An 18,701-nucleotide genomic window follows, 5' to 3' on the forward strand; every position below is an offset into this window, starting at 1 on the left:
TGCTAGTATGAGCTCCCATGTATGAGCATCAATGTTCTGCTTGTAACTGATGTTTGATTTAAAGAGAAACTCCCACTAGTACGGTTCACTGGCGTCAATTAAAACACAATGAACTTTAACAAAATCAATGCAAATGTACTGATGGAATTGGCCTTTGGTGTGTGGATTTCTGCAAGCCTGAGAGCTCAGTCATAGTTTCAGCCATAAAATCATTGTGTTTGTCATTACTGCAAATAAAAGTCATCTGACTGCCTGTGCCTGACTCAGACCAATTGATTGGGATGTTTCTTACACTCCAATTTGAGATTACATGTGTCAAATATGGTCACTGTCACGCACAAGTACTCAAATGCTCAGATTGGGCACATTGGTCATTAACGAGAAACAAGTTCTGTGCTGTTGCACTCAGTTTGATGGCTCTTGGACAAAGCCTCAGACATGAAAGTCCTTATTCAAAGGAGCCAATTATGAGGAAGCGGAAAGGGCCAAACAGTGAACGATGTGCGGCCGCGGGTGTTCCGATCAAAATGGGCCAATCAAGTGGTCAGAACTCACTAATTGCAGTCGTCGCTCCATTTTTTTTATAAGGGCACAAAAAGTAAAGCCTGAGGAGTCCAGCCAACTTGACTGAGGAATTGAAAGTGTAGGAATATTAAATGCCTTCACCTCAGGGGATACTTTAACCTCAATCCAATTTTGGCTGTGATTTTTTCATCTGATTGCCTGGGGAGGGTGCAATGCTTACATGTTGTGAAAAATTGCTGGAGAGGTTATTTTTAAGAATGTTGTTTTAGTACCTAATTAAAAAAATTATTTATAAGAACTAAAAACTGTTTTGTGTATATTGGGTCATATTATGTTATTTGCCCGATCTGTCATGATTTGGCTTGCATACAATGTTATTGTGCCAGTGACATTTACTATCTTAAAAAAATAAAAGATCATCTACCATTGTGTTCCTAAGCAAATCAAAAAGCTTTACATTGTTCTTGGTACTCATCACTGAGAATCAAGACACATTAGTCTTTAAGGTTTTAGGTTGTAGACAGAGCCTTCAAAAGTTTAATGTTGTTATAAACTTTATTGAAAAGGTTTTATCCAACAACTTCTGCCATCTGAAGTGAACTGAAAGACTAACATTTTAAGGTCAAAACAGACTCATGGTTGGTGTAGCAACCCCCAGTAACCAAAGAGTACAACTGGGCCTTTTTATTGCTGAAGTCCATCCTACTTGGAATTTACTGCTATATGCTATATTAACAAAATGATGCCGCATAGTCAGTACTCTGAATATGGAAAACCATATCAAACGCATTAATAAGCATTGAAGAAACATTTTGACTGTAAGTGGTGGCTTGGGTCATTTCAGTCATTTTTTTAACTTTCATCAACTTTTTTATCAAAGGCTAGTCATGGTAGACCTATCATAAATCCTAATAGGTCCATGTATGGTGGTTAAATGTTGTGGAAGTCAAAATCTAAATAGGCATTGTTGTAATTTGGGGTCTATAAAACAATAAGAAATACTGCTAGACGAGCAATCATTGTTGCCAGACTGGCAGAAATAACACTGTTTACTTACACAAATGATCTAAGGATTTAATTTTAACGCTGTATAAAAAACAAGCAAACAAACAAACAAACAAACAAACAAAAAACTGATTTTCTGTATAAAAACAAGATTTCGTCTACAAAAAATATGCTTTCTCAAAAATAGTTGGAAAGGGGAAGGCTCTGCAGGTCATGGTCGGTACAGTTTGTCTGTCACCTTATGATGAATAATATTTTCTATTTTTCTTTTAAATGACAGCACGTATTTATGAAAACAATGTGCACATTTAAGTGAATTACATTTATCATTCTGGACGCACATTCCGCCTTGCATTTACTTCCCTTAAACTTACATAACATATAATGACCTTAACATTTACGTGTGAAAAAGAGTGTAGTTCATCCAAAAAGAAATAAAGTTTTTGAATACTGAGAAATAAAACTATTCGTCGCCTGTTCTGCCCTGGAGCAAACTGTCACACACAGGGGTGCGACTTCGGCTGGTGCCACCGCGTCATCAGCTCGCGTCTTCCCCCTAGCGGTAATTCTGGGGATTTGTCACAGCAAGTTATTAATGGTAGAAAAAGTAAAAAAAATAATAATGTGCTTTCATACTCGGACAATAAGACTCTTAGTGATTAGAGGCGTTACAAAATATCATCGTTTAGAAGGATGGAGCCCGCTGTGGAGTGAAAACACGAGGTTTCGTAAATGATGTATTTTTCCCATTGAGATCGCAGACAAAACACGCGGGTCGACGTCGGGCGTTTAAAAGGCGCAGATTGAGCGCGCCGTGACGCACCGAGGCTGGCCGGTTACGCTGCGCCGCGCACACTGCCTCTCAGCTCCGCACGGGCGGCAAAGTCTACCGCTTTTCACACTTTCTTATAATAATAATAATAATAAGAAGAAGAAGAACTCGAAGACGCGCCGCGGACACGCCGGTGGGAGAGTGATCGTGCTTTTTAAGGGTGGCGTTTCGCAGCGGGGAGGAGGCTGAGACGGGGCGAGAGATACCCGGTGACAGGCGGCATATGCGCCAGACATCCAGAGGGGTCTTCTGACGCACGCAGCCAGTTTGGGGAAGGAAGGAGGATCGGAATTCTTTTTCGGTTGAGGATTTCCTTCTTACTAAGAACAGCGCATTATGAACGAGTTGGTAGGCTGAATAGTTTTGGGGACCGGAGGAAATCTCCCATAAAAAAAAACAGGTAAATTGGACATCATTTAATAATGTTTGGCCTAAATAACTTTTTTTCCCACCACGCTGGTAGAGCTCGTGTTTGATAAGTTCTATGCTTATGTCTGGTAATGTAGATCAGTGCTGGTCTGACCGCAAGTCGCATGCGAGGTTTACTTATATTCCGAATCATTCTATATATTCTTTTGGAAGGGGTGGTCTGCCCTATGCGTTCATTTGTATTTGAAGATGAATTTTGCCTCCCCAGTTTACCACGATCATTGTAGTTGCTATGATATTGAATGAAGTTATTTTGCCGGTGACCCGTGCGGTTTTAGTGGTTTGGGCAAGATTTGTAATCTCAATCTGTTAATCTGAAAGATTTGATTTTAAAATGTGGTGTTTGTCACACTCGGTCATTGCAAAGAAAATAGGATAGATAGACAGACAGACTATAAAATATACTGTCTTGATCCCAAAGGGAATTATTTTGCTACTTGTGTTGGTTCCTTCTTTGCAGGATACAAGCATTTTATCTAGAAATCCATGTTCCAACCTGTTTGACAGTGTGACCCTTCCCCCCAACCCTACATTTAAGGAACCTCCCCCCAGCAGCGCATCTTGAGTAGAATGTAGGGATGATTCCTCTCCCACGCGTAAAGAGTCCGCAGCAGCTGTGGCAAATGGGTGCAGAGCCTCCACCTTGGTTGTGGATGATGCCCAGCGCCTCCAGGCTATGCCGGGTGGGTGCCATGGCACCCCCTCCATTCCTCATCTCCTCCCGGCCGCCTCCACTCCTGCAAGCTGTTTCAAGCTGGCAGCTCTCATGCGACCCCTTCCTTCCCCTGGTGCGGATTCCTTCCGCCGCAGCGGATCCGGTGCTCTCCCAGTTCTCCCTGCCTAGCGTCCAGGTACTTTTGATCTTTGCCATTTTATGATGTGCTTAACTGATGATGATAATGTGCTCTCATACACTTATCTATTCAAGTCCAGTTCTTTTGCTTTACCACCAAAGGAAAAAAAAAACATGAGACTACCTGAAAATAGGAATAGGGAAAATAGGAACCCCCCACAAATGTTTTTCAAATTTTTGCCACACACTCACCTATGAACCAGAAGGCCACCAAATCACTGGTTTTCACTGGGATCCATTGGCCTCATCAGCATGACTGCCAGGAAAATGAGTAAATAAAGAATGACATTTTATTAGAGGAAATACGTTTAGAGGATTAGAGAAAATACATCTCCAGGTATCAGCCCCACAGACAGCTCATTTTGTACACAGAATGGGTGTCTGGAGCCACTTAGGGGTTTTACCCGGAGGCTTTTATTTTTAGATGGCACATTTCTTTATTTCTATCAGTAACAAATACAAAATACCCCTAAATCAATAATCAAATATTTGGGTTCAGAAATAGCCTTTGGCTTGAAAAATGTGTTTTGTAGCCAGCTGGGATTTTTAGTCCTTGCTTGGGGTATTTTTACCCATATTTGTGGAAAAAAAAAAAAACTTGAGTAGAATTCTTAGACTTTCATGAATCCGATTTTTTTTAGATCTAGCCACATATTTGGAAGTGCATTTAGGTTGTGGACTGTGAGCCAAAACCTCAGCTTGCACCTCTATAGGTATTCCACTGTAGATGATGAGGTGAATTTTGGGTTGTTATCTTGTACACACAATGTGATGTTTGCTAACAATCACATATTTCCTCTTCCAGGATTTATATTTGACTTCATAGCAATCTGAACAGTTTTTTCAGAGATCTGTCTTGATCCTTCAGACCTCAAAATGACCCCCACTATTCGTGGTATCTGCTATTTCATATTACATTACAACTTTACCTGTAAACACTTTGATATCTTTTCTTGCTTTGTAAACATCAAATGTCATTTTTCAGAATCAGAAGTTTGAATTTATACACCTTTCACATGTCTATCATCTTATAAGCTTGATAAATCAATTGATGCCATATTTCAGATTAAAATTTTTTTTTTAATTAAAATGGTGAAAAGAAATGTCAGCTGTAAGTGAAGTTCTGTTCACATAACTGTTATGTACAGTAACAGAATTTTTTCCAAACCTTTGCATTACAGTGTATTTATGCACAAATACATATCCATCTGTACTATAAAATGAGCATGGAGCTGCAAAGCAGTGCTTTTCAAAGTCTTGTCTAACCCTTTTAATTGATTTTTAATGAAAGTATCACAGTCTCCATTCCCCTTCATGCCAGGAAGTCTGCAGATTCCAAACAGGCCAGCTTGTGTCACAATCTTCAATTCTCCAAAAAGCGCTAAAAGCTTTAGAAGCCATTGGAATCAACAACAAAGGGATTTTTTTTCTGGAAAGCACAGGCTTGAAACAATGTGCTATTTTTATCACTTGAGAGAAGTTTTTCCTTGCTGACAGTGAGTTGGTCTTTGGGTTAATGGTATTCCACTTCACCCGGTGCAACGGAACGCTCAACTTACTTCATTCCAGAGCAAAGATGCTACAATTTAGCAAAATTGTTGAGCGTTGTCTCTTGTTCACAGTGTCCATCACTGTGCTTGCAAATTGTACAAATTTGCTTCTTTCCAACACTAAGTGATTCACTTCCTCCTGCCCTTTAGGACGTGTAATTTACAGAAAAAAAAGCTTGAACCCATTTTCATCCCTATTATGAATTCACAATAGTTAAGCAGTACTGGATATTGGCTGTATAAATGTAATAGAGGGGTCAAGGTATTGTATGATATTGTGTGGGCTATATTCATTAGTGATGAGTAATGATATCCACATCAGTCTGTATCATGCAACTTATAATGATGGCATGTTCATAGCTATCATAACAATTGTCTCTATTAGTCAAATTGAGTTGTTCCTCACTGGTTGTTTCTCTTATTTGATTCAGTGGGAGCTGTCCTCAAGACCCCAGATAGTGGGATTTCAGCCATCTTCAGGCGTCGAGATCCTGCCTGTCTTTCCTCATGTCTATCACTCTGTGCTACACCCACATTTGGGAAAGGGCTGGGTGGAGAAGAGGGTCCCAGACAACAAGGTAAAATCCAAATCTGGGAACTGAACACCTGCTGCAGTGGTGTGAGCATACCAGAACATGGGACTTGTACATACTGTACAGGCCAATAGTTTGGACACTTGTTTATATTGTCGTTTCTTCAAAATAGCCACCCTTTACTCTGATTACTGCTTTGTACACTCTTGGCATTCTCTCGATGAGCTTCAAGATGTCATCACCCGAAAAGGTTTTCCAACAGAGTTCCCAGAGGTGTTTGTTGGCCCCTTTGCCTTCACTCTGCAGTCCAGCTTACCCCAAACCATCTCGATTGGGTTCAGGTCCGGTGACTGTGGAGGCCAGGTCTCCACTTTTTGTTAAGTACATAACTCCACATGTGTTCATTCATAGTTTTGATGCCTTCAGTGAGAATCTACCAGTGTAAATGGTCATGAAAATAAAGAAAACACATTGAATGAGAAGGTGTGTCCAAATGTTTGGTCTGTATTGTACATCACAATACACAGCGAACATGATAATATACAATATATATTTATAACATTCATACCATGTATTTCACACATTAATGAAATTTTTATTTGCTAGACATTATTTGGTTTCTTTATATTACCGAGTTTGTTGCTATACCTGAAAGCCAGTTCTTGCAAAATTGCAGGTCTACTTGAACAATACCCTGGCTTTGGAGACCACCTGGATGACTCCAGAAGAAGCAGGAATTTTCCATCGGCAAGAAAAGCCCCTGCTGATGACAAATCAAATGACAATGAGCATATCTAGGCCAGGTTCTGCCTCCAGGAATTTCAACACTTTGTTGGTGTCACCACAGCGCATTTCAGGTTAGTACAAGAACTTGTTACTTCTGCCTTTCTTTTTGTGGGCTTGGACACTGTGACAATACCATTTATCAAATGTTTCAGTTCCAGCACTCATTTCCACTCCAGCGGTTTTAATAGGTTCCAGCCAAAACAGGACTAAACTAGAAAGTGATGATCTAAGGTAGCAAAATTTTGTATGTGGTTTGTGCTTTTATAGAAACACTCATAAATGTGTGTATTCTGCTATGCATCAGATTGTCAAAGCCTTCTGTTGTATAAGCGTATAGGTATTTAGTGTCATATATCGAAGGACCATGGAATAGAATGTACAAACGTTTACAGGGACTACAAATTTTATAATACCCTTTTGTGATTTCCAAAAGCAGCAGACACCGTTAAACTAAAAGCCAACTGAATGATTAAGTTGCTATTTATAGGATAGAAATAATTATTTTTAACTTAATTAATTTCGTGTGCATATTTGTTTAACACCTCTTTCAGGGGCAGTGGTGGTTAAGGAAGCAGCCCCGTAATCAGAAGGTTGCAGGTTCAAATCCCGAGCCGCCAAGGTGCCACTGAGCAAAGCACTCACCCCACACACTGCTCCCCGGACGCCTGTCATGGCTGCCCACTGCTCGCTGAGGGTGATGGGTTAGAATTTGTTGCACCGTGTGCTGTGCTGCAGTTTTTCACAATGACAATCACTTAGAAAATATAAAGAAACATTTAATCCTATTTTGATTGCTGAACACTATATTATAATACATTTTTTCAACCTTTATTTATTTTACAGCTATATGTCCAGATTAATGAATGTTCTTTTCTGTCCACACAAAAATAAAATTAATCAACCAATTAATCAATATATATGAATGGAAGCAAGGAATCTTGTCACCATGGTCATACTGACCTCTCATTGTGATCAGTTGAGACAAGGCTTATGTGAGCAGGTTGTGCCATAGATCTTTGTGAAGGTGTTTTTATGTCCATTTTGTTTTATACTGTGAATTCTTTGATATAAAAAGAAAAAAGAAAAGTTAGTGGCTGAAAAAATCATATGGCACAGTATTGAACCTTTCTGCTATTGAACTTTTCTCAGTTGTGGTGAGGAAGGGATTAAATGCTTGGATCGCAGCAGCAAAAAGCCCAAGGGCCAGGAAGAGATTTCTTGCAAAGTTGTGTCAGAGAGCATTAACCTCTTGCTCTAAGGCTTCTCAGTTTAAGTGCTTATTTACTCAAACACCCCAGGGTCTGGAAGGGGGGGGTGTTATTCTCCCTGGGAGGAGTGGCTGTGTACTGCATGACTTTATGTCGTAATTAAACAATCAATTACTCTGTCTGAGTGTGGCGAGGGCCATTTCTTTGAGGGGGTGGGTTCACTTAATCACTGCGTGCATCTCCTGGCAGAATGCTGACTGTGTGAAGAATACTTCACTCCTACTGCTGGCCTGGACAGCAGAGCTCCTACTGAGATGGTGTGAGGAGACAGTGTGATGGTTGCTGATTGGCCGCCACATGCTACCGATTTTCATACCTCGATACAGTGTTCTATATTTTCATTTTTATTGCTTCATATTATTGGTCCAAACCATCTAGGCTTGTTGATGCTTGTCTTGAAGATTGATAGTGTGGTGGTTTACTGGTTTGTGCTGCACCTTTGCATTGAAGAGTTTAGGTCAGACCTTTGCATTCTGTAAGCATCTGTTTGTGGCTTCTCCAGTTATTGCAGCAATATCAGTTATATCAGGATATCAGTTTCATATGCCCCCTTCCAGGCTTTATAAACATGAGGGTCCAGGGAAGGTTAGAAATGGGTCCGAATGGCTCTGTTTACATTGTTCAAAAACACTGTAGAATATAATAATGTCAATATGACTCAATTGCTACAGTGATAATTACTGATGTAACAAATTTAAAAAGTTCATTGCCTTCTCACAGCTTGAAGCTCTTTTAGCTTCTTTTCTTATAATATAGGACTCATGAGACATAGTTGTTTATTTATTTGTTTGCTGGCTCGGCGTAGCTTCACTCTCCATGTCTGCTTACAGGTGAGTTCAGGGAAATAGTCAAAATAGCATTAGGCCATTAAAGAGATTCACTAACAGATGCAGTCTTCCTAATGGGAGTCCCTAATCAAGCTAAAGTAAAGTGAAGTGATTGTCACATGTGATACACTGCAGCACAGCACACGGTGCACACAGTGAAATTTGTCCTCTGCATTTATCCCATCACCCTGAGTGAGCAGTGGGCAGCCATGACAGGCACTCGGGGAGCAGTGTGTGGGGACGGTGCTTTGCTCAGTGGCACCTCAGTGGCACCTTGGCAGATCGGGATTCAAACCGGCAATCTTCTGATTACAGGTCGCTTCCTTAACTGCTACGCCACCACTGCCCCCGCTAGGCCACCACTGCCCCCCGCTAGGCCACCACTGCCCCAGGTAGTGCCCAGGCTTGGATGACATTCACACATTTTTAACCCTTGGGAGAAATAACCCTCTGACTTTTTTTCCCATTATTCTACAATGACCAACGGTCTTTAAAATTGCTACATTGCAGTCACAATGATGAATGAATGTGAATGTGGATTAAATTATAACCGTCATCTGAATTTTTCCAATCAGCACTAATTCTGGACTTCTGAATTTGGCTTGGACCATGCTGAGAAATGAAGTTAAAAATCCTCTTTTATTTTGAACACATTTGTTCCTACCCTTCACACCTTCTGTATAATTCATGCAGAGCTTTACTTTGGCTTTACTTTCCTTCATTAAAAACAAGGAAATCTTTGGTTTTGCCCACTGTTCCATGGAAGGTATTCCACAACATAACATGTCCTGCTGTTTCCATTCATGACTGACTGTTGATATGGTGATAAGTATTGTCCTCATGAAAAGAGATCAGCCAACTGAGCAGACAATAAATCTAAATACAAATTAATGATAATTTATTCTGACTCATTCCATTACATATCCCATTTCGAAAAAAAAAAATATATTTTCAGTTTCATAAGTGACAAACTAAAGGAACTTGTCTAAACCCTCACCATTATCATTCTATATACACATACACACACACACACACACACACACACACACACACACACACACACACACAAATTTTTTGTGGTAGTGGTGGACACATTGTCTCCAAAATCTCATATAGCTGTTTAGCAGGAAAGGGAGCTGCATTGCAGGGTAAATGCACATAAATGGCATTCATGGTTTTTCTTTCTGCTATTTGATGTACTATTATAAACTCAGATTAAGGGATTCATTACTTCTGGTTTCTGATAATTTTTTGCCAGTTGGACGTCACTAGTGTCATGACTTCAATAGAGGCGATGATCCAAGTATCAACAAGAGTAATTCATAATCATAAAATACAAACTCAGGCAGTAAGGCCTTAAAAACAACTTGAAGAAATGTAAGACACAAGCATACGGCAAGACAGGTTTGGGTACCAAAAGGATTGGGAACAGCATGTCCCAATTTGAGTCCTTATGGATCATGTGGACAGGATCTGCTGAAGCATTCTGTGTCTGTGTAGGTGATTGAGGCTGTAGGTGTGACATCAGTGACTCAATAAAATCAAATAATGTCCTTTGGAATATTTTCTGTTAACAGAAAGTAAACCTAAATGAAAATGTTTAAAATGTCAATAAAACACAACTAAAAAATTATTGTGCTTCATTCAATGATGATGTGCGTAAAAAAACAAACAAAAGAAAACTATTCCAGCCTCTTGAATTTGGAGAGACGTCGTGTCATCTATTACTTTTACTTTTGATTTGGCAAATTTCTTGGCAAATTTTCCAAGAAACAACTCATGCAAACATAAAATTTTCCTTTCTTTTAATAGGCTCATCTGAGACGGTAATAACAGATTTCCATATTTGATGATATTTTCACCACTAGCCTATAATAACGGTTAAATCTACTTTAAATCTGTTGGCCCTCTGACATATACATGTCTATTTTCAAGAGGTTAATTATTAGATAGACACAGTGCTGTCACTAAAATCACAAGGCTCGTCTATTTTTTTTTACCTTGACAGCACTTGAACACTTAGCTGCTTAATGACTGCAACTAGTGATTAGCACTGTATCACTGAATTGAAATATCTGTAGTGAGGTATTTTGCCTGAGCTGCCGTTTCAGTCAGCTGGCATGTGATGGGCATTAGCACACATTTGTAATGTACTGTGAGGCTGTGGGTTCAGCAGACCTCTTAAATACTAATTGCAGTGGTGGTATGTCAAACCACTTTGCAGTCTGGGATTCCTACTGATTGTAATTGCATTTATATTATAATACCATTACATTTCCATATTTTCTGTTTGCCTGTTTGCCTTCCTTCACATCTGATTGTAAGATGCTCTTGATAAGGGTGTCTGATAAATTCTGTAAATGTAAAAGAAAGAACTGCTTTGTAGTTCCCTGGTTCTTGAAGAGAAACAGTCTTTTTTTGGTGTGTAGTTATTTGGAAAAGCCAGATGTTTGACAGCTTTCTTGATTATACCTTAAGTTGGTCATCAAGAAAAGGTCAGCTAAAATAAAAAATACATTTAATACTTAATGGAACTTTTTAATGTCCTACCATTCCTAGTAATGGTCAGCATAGGTTTAATTTGTTCTGTGGCATTGAGTGTATTTGTCAGTCCTTAACTAACAAGGACATATCTAGGCCATCAATAGCTGTTTTCTCAAACCCTCTCAGCGTGGTGCTTCTGCTCTGAAAATACTTTATGTTTGTTTGCTGTTCCTTTCAGTTCGTCTCACCATACACAAAAGCAAGAATATTTTTGTGGTTATTACCCATAGATAATAACAGTGATTTATGCTGCATAACAACTTCCCTCACTGGTAAAGGTGACCTCATAGTTGCTTGTGAAATATGTATTGATCCACTTTTTGCTCCGGCGAGTTCCTAAAGTTTAATCTGGTACATGAAAATCTGTGCTGCCAATGCTTTATGAAGCCATTATGTCCTATTGCTAACTGGTTATTGCAGATCATGCTGGCATTTAATAAACAGGCCCTCAGGTAGATGTTGTAGTGCAGCAAGATCGAATTGCTCTTTCCACCTTTGATGGGCAATTGGGTGTCAAGGTTACAGTATCCTCATCAGAAATTAGCAATATATTCCAGAACAGTGCTGCTTGTTATGAGACAGCATATATTAAACAATTAGCACAACCATAACTGTGGGCCTGCTGATGGCTGCAATTCTCCCGAATGTTCTCTAGGGCGATGCCGTGCAAATGCAATATGGAAACATCAACAAATCAGAGCCTTCTGTATAATTCAAACAAAGCATCTTGCCTGAAAGCAGTGCTATGAATAGCTGTATAATGGCATTAAATATTCATAACTGTGTTTTTTTTTTTACCACCAGTTAGTGCTTAACTCAAAATCACACTGAAGGTTTAAAAAATGTGCTTTAAAAGGCTATGTCAATGTCATTGAAAATTGAAGTGACCCCTGAACACAAAAATAGTGTAAATGGAACTTTAGTGATGCGAGGAGGATAAATTTAGTAAAGGACCACAATTGTATTTTTTTGTTGTTATTGGGTCGTTTGTGAATTTGAGCATTGAGTATTGTTTGTGTACCTGTGGGATTGTAGTTTGTCCTGTGATGTCGTAGTAGTGCCGATGATTAGAGACTGCTTTGTTTGGGTCTTAAGTTGTACTAATTTTTGCCCTGTTATGCTGCCCTCATATAATCAAAAATGAACTTTGCCACTTATCTGACAAAGGAAGAGTTTATCATAACAGTATACATTTTTTGCATTCCTTGGTGAGCACAGCAAGTATAATTATTTGTTTACTCAATCTCAGTTTTTTTCCCATTAATTGTAATTTGAATGAATGGATAAAATGTGTGCTTATATGTGAATGTCGTTTGTATGTTGATACAGTTTTCACTGTGCTGTAAGGTAGAGAAACTAAAGGGTTTCGTCTATGAATCTCGAATAAAGAAAGAAAATGCCTCAAGCATCTGTCGAGACTCACTTTGGGATTCCAGGGCTGCTAAAAATGTTAAGGTTGTGACTGTTGTTTGCTAGGTAAACAGGCACTGAATGAAGAATTCAAATTTCATTCATATAGCAATCAAAAGAGTTCTGTGGCCTTAGACTTTCAAGTAGCACTTAGCACACAGCAAGACATTTTGAAAAATCCAAGGGTGCTGTGCATTCCTCGCTTTTTGTATTGAAATAGCCCTGTTACTCCATACCCTTTATTCACGTCCCCACATAGTTAAAAGAGCTTTGTTTTTTACAAAACATCTTGCAGGTGGTCAAAAACGTTCTTGTGCACGCTGCACCTGTGGTGGTAAACAGCAAAAAATAAAGGAGGTGAGGGGCTGCTAACCTTCAGAACAGGTGAATGTGCATGTCTCACAGCACAGGCTGTCCTTTGGGAAACTGGTAAACTTGTATTTTGTTCTTTGTTCATTCCAGCGCGCCCGTGTTTATCAAAAGAACGTAATGAATCGTAACAAGTCACTCTGTGCTATTTGTCTGAAAAATTGCAGGTGCTAAAAAATGGGGTGCCTGAAGTTGAGTGGTCAATTCTGGGATGAAATGGCAATGCATGAAACGTGAGGTTACTTGACGTAACCCCGGTTCTCTGATAACATGAGTGAGGTATCTCACTATGGGAAACGCCCTCAGCGTGACCGATCGCGGAAGCACCAATGACACCACGTCCGTCGCAGACGGACCAATGGCAGCTGCACCCCGGGAGCCCCGCCTCCCTATATCAGGTGCCGCCGCCCACCGGAACGGCCTTCTCTAGCATGCTCTTCCCCGTGCCAAAATGCAAGGAGGGGAAAGCAGTGAGATACCTCACTCATGTTATCAGAGAACCGGGGTTACGTCAAGTAACCTCACGTTCTCTTTCAAACATTCGCTCGGTATCTCACTATGGGAAAGATATGGCCAACTCCCGTATTGCATGCTTTCCGAAGTACCTCCGTCCGGACGCACACGGAGCCGAAACAACACTAATCAGCGGCACCGACACTAAGCACAGCGTGCGCAAGCGGCGGGGCCGTGACGTCGAGTCGGTAAAACCTAATAAATGTGTGTGGCGTAGCCCAGCTAGCAGCAGCACAAATATCACGTACAGAAACACCCCTGAATAAAGCCCAAGAGGTAGCCGTGGCTCTAGTGGAATGAGCCCTAAGCCCCTGCGGGGGCGGGAGACCCCGTGCATGGTAGGCCATGCCGATAGCCTCCACCAGCCAGCGCGATAACCGCTGAGATGAAATCGGCTTACCTCTGTATGGAGGAGCCCAGGACACAAACAGCTGGTCACTCCTCCTGAAAGCTCTGGTACGGTCCGTGTAAACCCGCAAAGCACGTACCGGACACAAACAGTGCAGCCTCCGATCTTCTTCTGAAGTAAATGGAGGGGGGTGAAAAGCGCTCAGCTCCACAGCGCTACAATTATAAGCAGAGTTAACAACCTTGGGAACAAATGCAGGGTTAGGTAACAGCACAACTCTAGCATCGCCCAGGCCGAAGTTCATACAAGAAGGATGAACAGAGAACGCATGAATCTCACTCACCCGCTTCGCTGAGGACAGCGCGAGAAGCAAAGCTGTCTTGAGGGTCAGGAGTTTCACACTCACTTGTTCCAGAGGCTCAAAAGGAGGTTCTGAGAACATCTGCAGGACCAGGGGCAAGTCCCATGAAGGGACGAAAAGCTGACTAGCCGGCCGGAGCCGGCGGGCACCCTTCATAAAACGGCGCACGAGAGGATGCTGACCAACAGACGTGTTGTCAAACCCCACGTGGCATGCTGCTATAGCAGCTAGATACACTTTAACAGTGGAAAATGCCCTGCCCTTGTCCAACATGTCCTGCAGGAAACATAACACCACAGTAACCGAACACACAAAGGGCACAACCCGCCTCTGTTCGCACCACTGTTCAAAAACGCGCCACTTGCTGTCATACAGTGTGCGCGTGGATGGAGCCCTGGCACTCTGGATGGTGGTGATCACCCTGGCAGGGAGACCAGCCGCGTCCAAATTCAGCCTCTCACGGGCCAGACCCACAAATTCAGCAGACCTGGAGAGGGGTGGAAAATCTCCCCGCGCGCTTGTGACAGAAGGTCCCTGCGCGGCGGGAGCTGCCAGGGCTCGTCCCACAGAAGCTGAAATATCTCCGCCAGCCACGGCCTCCCAGGCCAGCGGGGGGCCACCAGCAGGAGAGTCAGACCGCCCTCTCTCACTCGCGAGAGTGTGGGGCAAATCAGGCTCAGGGGTGGGAACGCGTACATCAGCGCGTCCGGCCACGGGTGCGCCAGCGCGTCCACCCCCAACGGCGCGTCGCTGTCTTTCAGAGAGAAGAACAGGGGACACTGCGCGTCTCCGCGCGAGGCGAAGAGATCTACGGCAGCCCTGCCGAACCTCTCCCAGATCTGAGTAACCACCTGAGGGTGGAGCCTCCACTCGCCGTACAGGGGGTTCCCCCTGGAGAGGAGGTCCGCCCCCGAATTCACCAAACCCGGCACATGCGTCGCACGCAGTGACGCGAGGTGCGCGTAACTCCAAAGAATTAATCTCCGCGCCAGACCGTGCAGACGGCGTGAGCGCGTCCCGCCCTGCCGGTTGACATATGCCACCGCGGTTGTATTGTCCGTCCTGATAAGAACATGACCGCCCCGCAGGTGGGGGAGAAAATGCACCACAGCGTGAAAAACTGCCAACAGCTCCAGGTAGTTTATATGGGCGTCCCGAAGCCGTGATGGCCAGAGCCCGTTGACCGTCCTGCCTTCGAACACGGCGCCCCAGCCCGTGAGGGAGGCGTCCGTGGTCACCGTCTTCCTTACGGACACGACACCCAGTGGCGCGCCGGACAAATAATTGCCCGCCCTCTGCCACCAGCGGAGAGCCGTGAGGCAGTCCTCCGAGACCGTGACAGAACGGCCGAGGTGCCGACGGGGACAGAGACGCAGCGCTGACACCCAGCGCTGAAATTCCCTCATGTTCAACAGTCCCAGCGGGACCACTGCCACAGTAGAAGCCATGAGCCCCAGCAGGCGCAGGCAGGTCCTGAACTGGACCGCTCTGCCGCTGCTGAACAGACCAACGCACTGTTTTAACGACAGTACGCGTCTCTCGGACAGTGAAGCGCGAAAAGACACAGAATTTATCTGGAGGCCCAGATATTCTACGGTCTGGGACGGAACCAGTGCGCTCTTGGCGTAGTTTATACTGAAACCCAGGCTGGTGAGGTGGGTCACCAGCACTTTCGTTTCGTGCACTGCCTGCTCGCGCGATCGGGCGCAGAGCAGATAATCGTCCAGATAAGCCAGAACCCTGACGCCCGAGGATCTGAGCGGGGTCAGAGCTGCTTCTATACATTTGCTGAACACACGGGGCGCGAGGCTCAGGCCGAACGGAACCGTGAGAAACTCGTAAGCCACACCGTGGAAACAGAACCGGAGATACCGCCTGTGGGCAGGATAGATTCCGATGTGAAAATACGCGTCCTGCAGGTCCACTGTAGTGAACCAGTCGCCGGGACGAACCGAGCGAAACAGGCCCTTGTGAGTGAGCATTCTGAATCTGAACCGCCTGAGGTGTTTGTTGAGAACACGCAGGTCCAGAATAGGGCGGAGCCCTCCGTCCCGCTTTGGAACCAGGAAATAGCGAGAATAAAAACCCCGCTGCATTTCCTCCATGGGGACGGGCCTTATTGCCCGTTTGCTCAGAAGGGAGGTTATTTCTGCCTCCAAAACCTGAGCGGCATCCCCAGTTGCCAGCGACGAAACCACCCCGGTAAACGCGGGGGGACGTGCCGCAAACTGCAGCCTGTAACCTTTCCCTACCGTCGCCAGGACCCAGGGGTGAACTGCGCATGCGCGCCAGCTGTCGAAACGGCGCGCAAGGGGGTTCATCTGCCCCACCAGCGGCGCGTGAGCACCATCTGGTGGAGGCGCAGAGGCATGACACTCTCCGCTTAAGTTTCGTTTTTGTTTGTGCGGCTGCGCCCTCAGCCCTAGGCGTGGATGCGGCAGCGCCATTTTTAATGAACCCTGAGAACGGCAAGGGGAAAATGAACAGGGACAAACCCGCCTTACCCGCTCCACTCTCAAGCTCGACCGAACGAGCTGAGGGGAGGGCGTAAGTGGAAGCACGATGTGAACTGGTGCTTTGGTCCTGCAATGAAGCGGGGGAACAAAAGTGGCCGCTGAACATTGAACAGAACGTACTGCCGACGTGCACACCGTCGCCCGTTTTGCTGGGGGAGGGGCGAGCGTGACGTCGGTCAAGGGAGGGGGGAGGCCAGAGACCACGTGGTGCTGGCGACGCCCCTGGTGTGAGGGAAACGAATCCCTAGGTCTGCCGGCGCTTCTTACCGCTGGGGGGAGGAGCCGGGCGGTGCTGTGCAGCAACCGCCGCGTATGACGGCTTTGTCCCCTGTCTGGAGCTGGTAGCCCGGTGTTGAGCTCGGGGTTCAGCTGCCCTCCCCGTGGCTCGCGGGCCAGGTGACCTGAAGTCAGATCGGAAACCCCGGTGTTGAGGCGGGGGTCCCGGGCGGGGGGGCGGGGGAGGGGCGCGCGGCGCCGGCTTGCGAGGCAGACAGAAGTCGAAGGCTTCTCCTTCTTTCTTCTGGAGATCGCATCTCTGCCGCATTGCCTCGACTGTTGGGCCGAAAAGGTTCTTACAGTCCACCGGCGCGTCGAGAAATTCAACCTTCTCCCGGTCGGTGAGACTGGATAAGTTTAACCACAACGAGCGCTCACCCGCGACGGCGAGACCCATTGTACGGCCACAACTCTGAATCGCGCCGCGTGAAGTGCGCAGATTCAGGTCCGAGATCATGCAGATCTCCACCCAGGTCGCTGGATCGGGGTTGCCAGAGTCCAGCTGCTTTCCCAGCTCCTCGAGCAGTTCGGCTTGGTACGCCGTCAGGAGCGAGGTCACGTTTAGCGCCCTGGCGGAAAGCGCGGAAGATTTAAAAATCTTCTGATAAATGGACGCGGTAAAGCGATCCATTTTACCTGGGAGCGACGGTCCTGTTGACGAAAATGAAGCCCTCCTGGTCGGGTGGAGGTGATGAGCCACCGAAGCCTCGACCGTGGGGGGGCTGGAGAGCCCCAGCTCCTCCATGTCGCCAATATCCAAACCCGAGTAGCCCTTGACGGGAACGCGGTTAGAAAAGGGTTTATCCCAGGACCGTCTGACCTCGGTCACACACGCAGGCACCGCGGGAAGCGATTGGCTGAATGCGGGCGGACGAGAAGGGAGTCTTTTCCCGTCGAAAAAGTCCCTCTCAACCCCGAGGTCACCACGGGGGGCTGGCCATGCAATGCCCAGCTTGGCCGCGGCTCTTTTACACACCTCGACCAAACCGAAGTCCCCCGTGGAGGGCTCGCTGCCCTGAGCGCCGGGAGGTCTAGAGGGCTGCGCATCCGGGAGAATGGCATCCTCGTCGTCCTCCTCTGGCTCGTCTCGGAGGAGCTGATCGTCATCCTCCTCCTCGACGTCCGCCTCCTCCCTGTCCGCGAACACGTGCTCGTCGAACAGCGGGGGCAGCATAGGGGACTCGACGTCCATTATGTCCGCCCAACTCGTGGAGGCGCGGGGTGGAGGGGGCTTTGAGGCGCCCTCCGCCGCGGTTTTAGGCAGCAGACACGTGTCGGTGTGTGTGGACGCGGTGATACGTAGCCTCCTCTCCAGAGTTTTCACCGACATGGCTTTGCAGTGAGCGCAGCCATCCGGGTCCGCAAGCGACGCCCGAGCGTGCTTCACCCCCATGCACGTGATGCACATGGGGTGCGGGTCCTTGCCTGAGATACTGAAACCACAGGCAGCGGGGCAATAGCGGGACACGACGCCCTTTGTCCCGGAGGACCCGGCGGGAGAGGGGCTGGCCATTAGAACCTGGTGAGAGCTCCAAATGGCCGGGGACACTCGCCACAACGCGTTAGCGTCGAATTGAGTCCTTTCGCTTTATTTCTGCTTTCCTACCCCTCGCCTTGACGCGTTAGGCGGTATTCGGAGGGCAGCGGGGGGTGAGCCCACTGTTCCTCCACAGAAACTAAGACAAAGGAAGACCTCTCGGTACCACGTGGAGGGTGACCGCAGACCTGCGTTCTGCGGCGAGGTCCTTGACGGTT

At 45.5% G+C, this 18,701-nt stretch overlaps 1 protein-coding gene across 2 annotated transcripts in view; it reads left to right on the forward strand.

The window, feature by feature from the left end:
• The first annotated feature begins 2,366 nt into the window (after nt 1-2,366).
• tcerg1l (transcription elongation regulator 1 like) overlaps nt 2,367-18,701 on the forward strand; it is a 98,498-nt gene continuing 82,163 nt past the window's right edge. Inside the window, exons 1-4 of one of the 2 annotated variants that reach the window (XM_028970411.1) lie at nt 2,367-2,762; nt 3,330-3,642; nt 5,626-5,772; nt 6,404-6,584. In XM_028970411.1, the coding sequence (XP_028826244.1) occupies nt 3,370-3,642; nt 5,626-5,772; nt 6,404-6,584 (601 nt within the window). In that variant the 5' untranslated portion in view covers nt 2,367-2,762; nt 3,330-3,369. The remainder of the gene's footprint in view (nt 2,763-3,329; nt 3,643-5,625; nt 5,773-6,403; nt 6,585-18,701) is intronic. The other variant, XM_028970412.1, reaches the window with a different exon arrangement.

The sequence above is a fragment of the Denticeps clupeoides genome, chromosome 2, assembly GCF_900700375.1.
Source record: "Denticeps clupeoides chromosome 2, fDenClu1.1, whole genome shotgun sequence".
Classification (NCBI taxonomy): domain Eukaryota; kingdom Metazoa; phylum Chordata; class Actinopteri; order Clupeiformes; family Denticipitidae; genus Denticeps; species Denticeps clupeoides.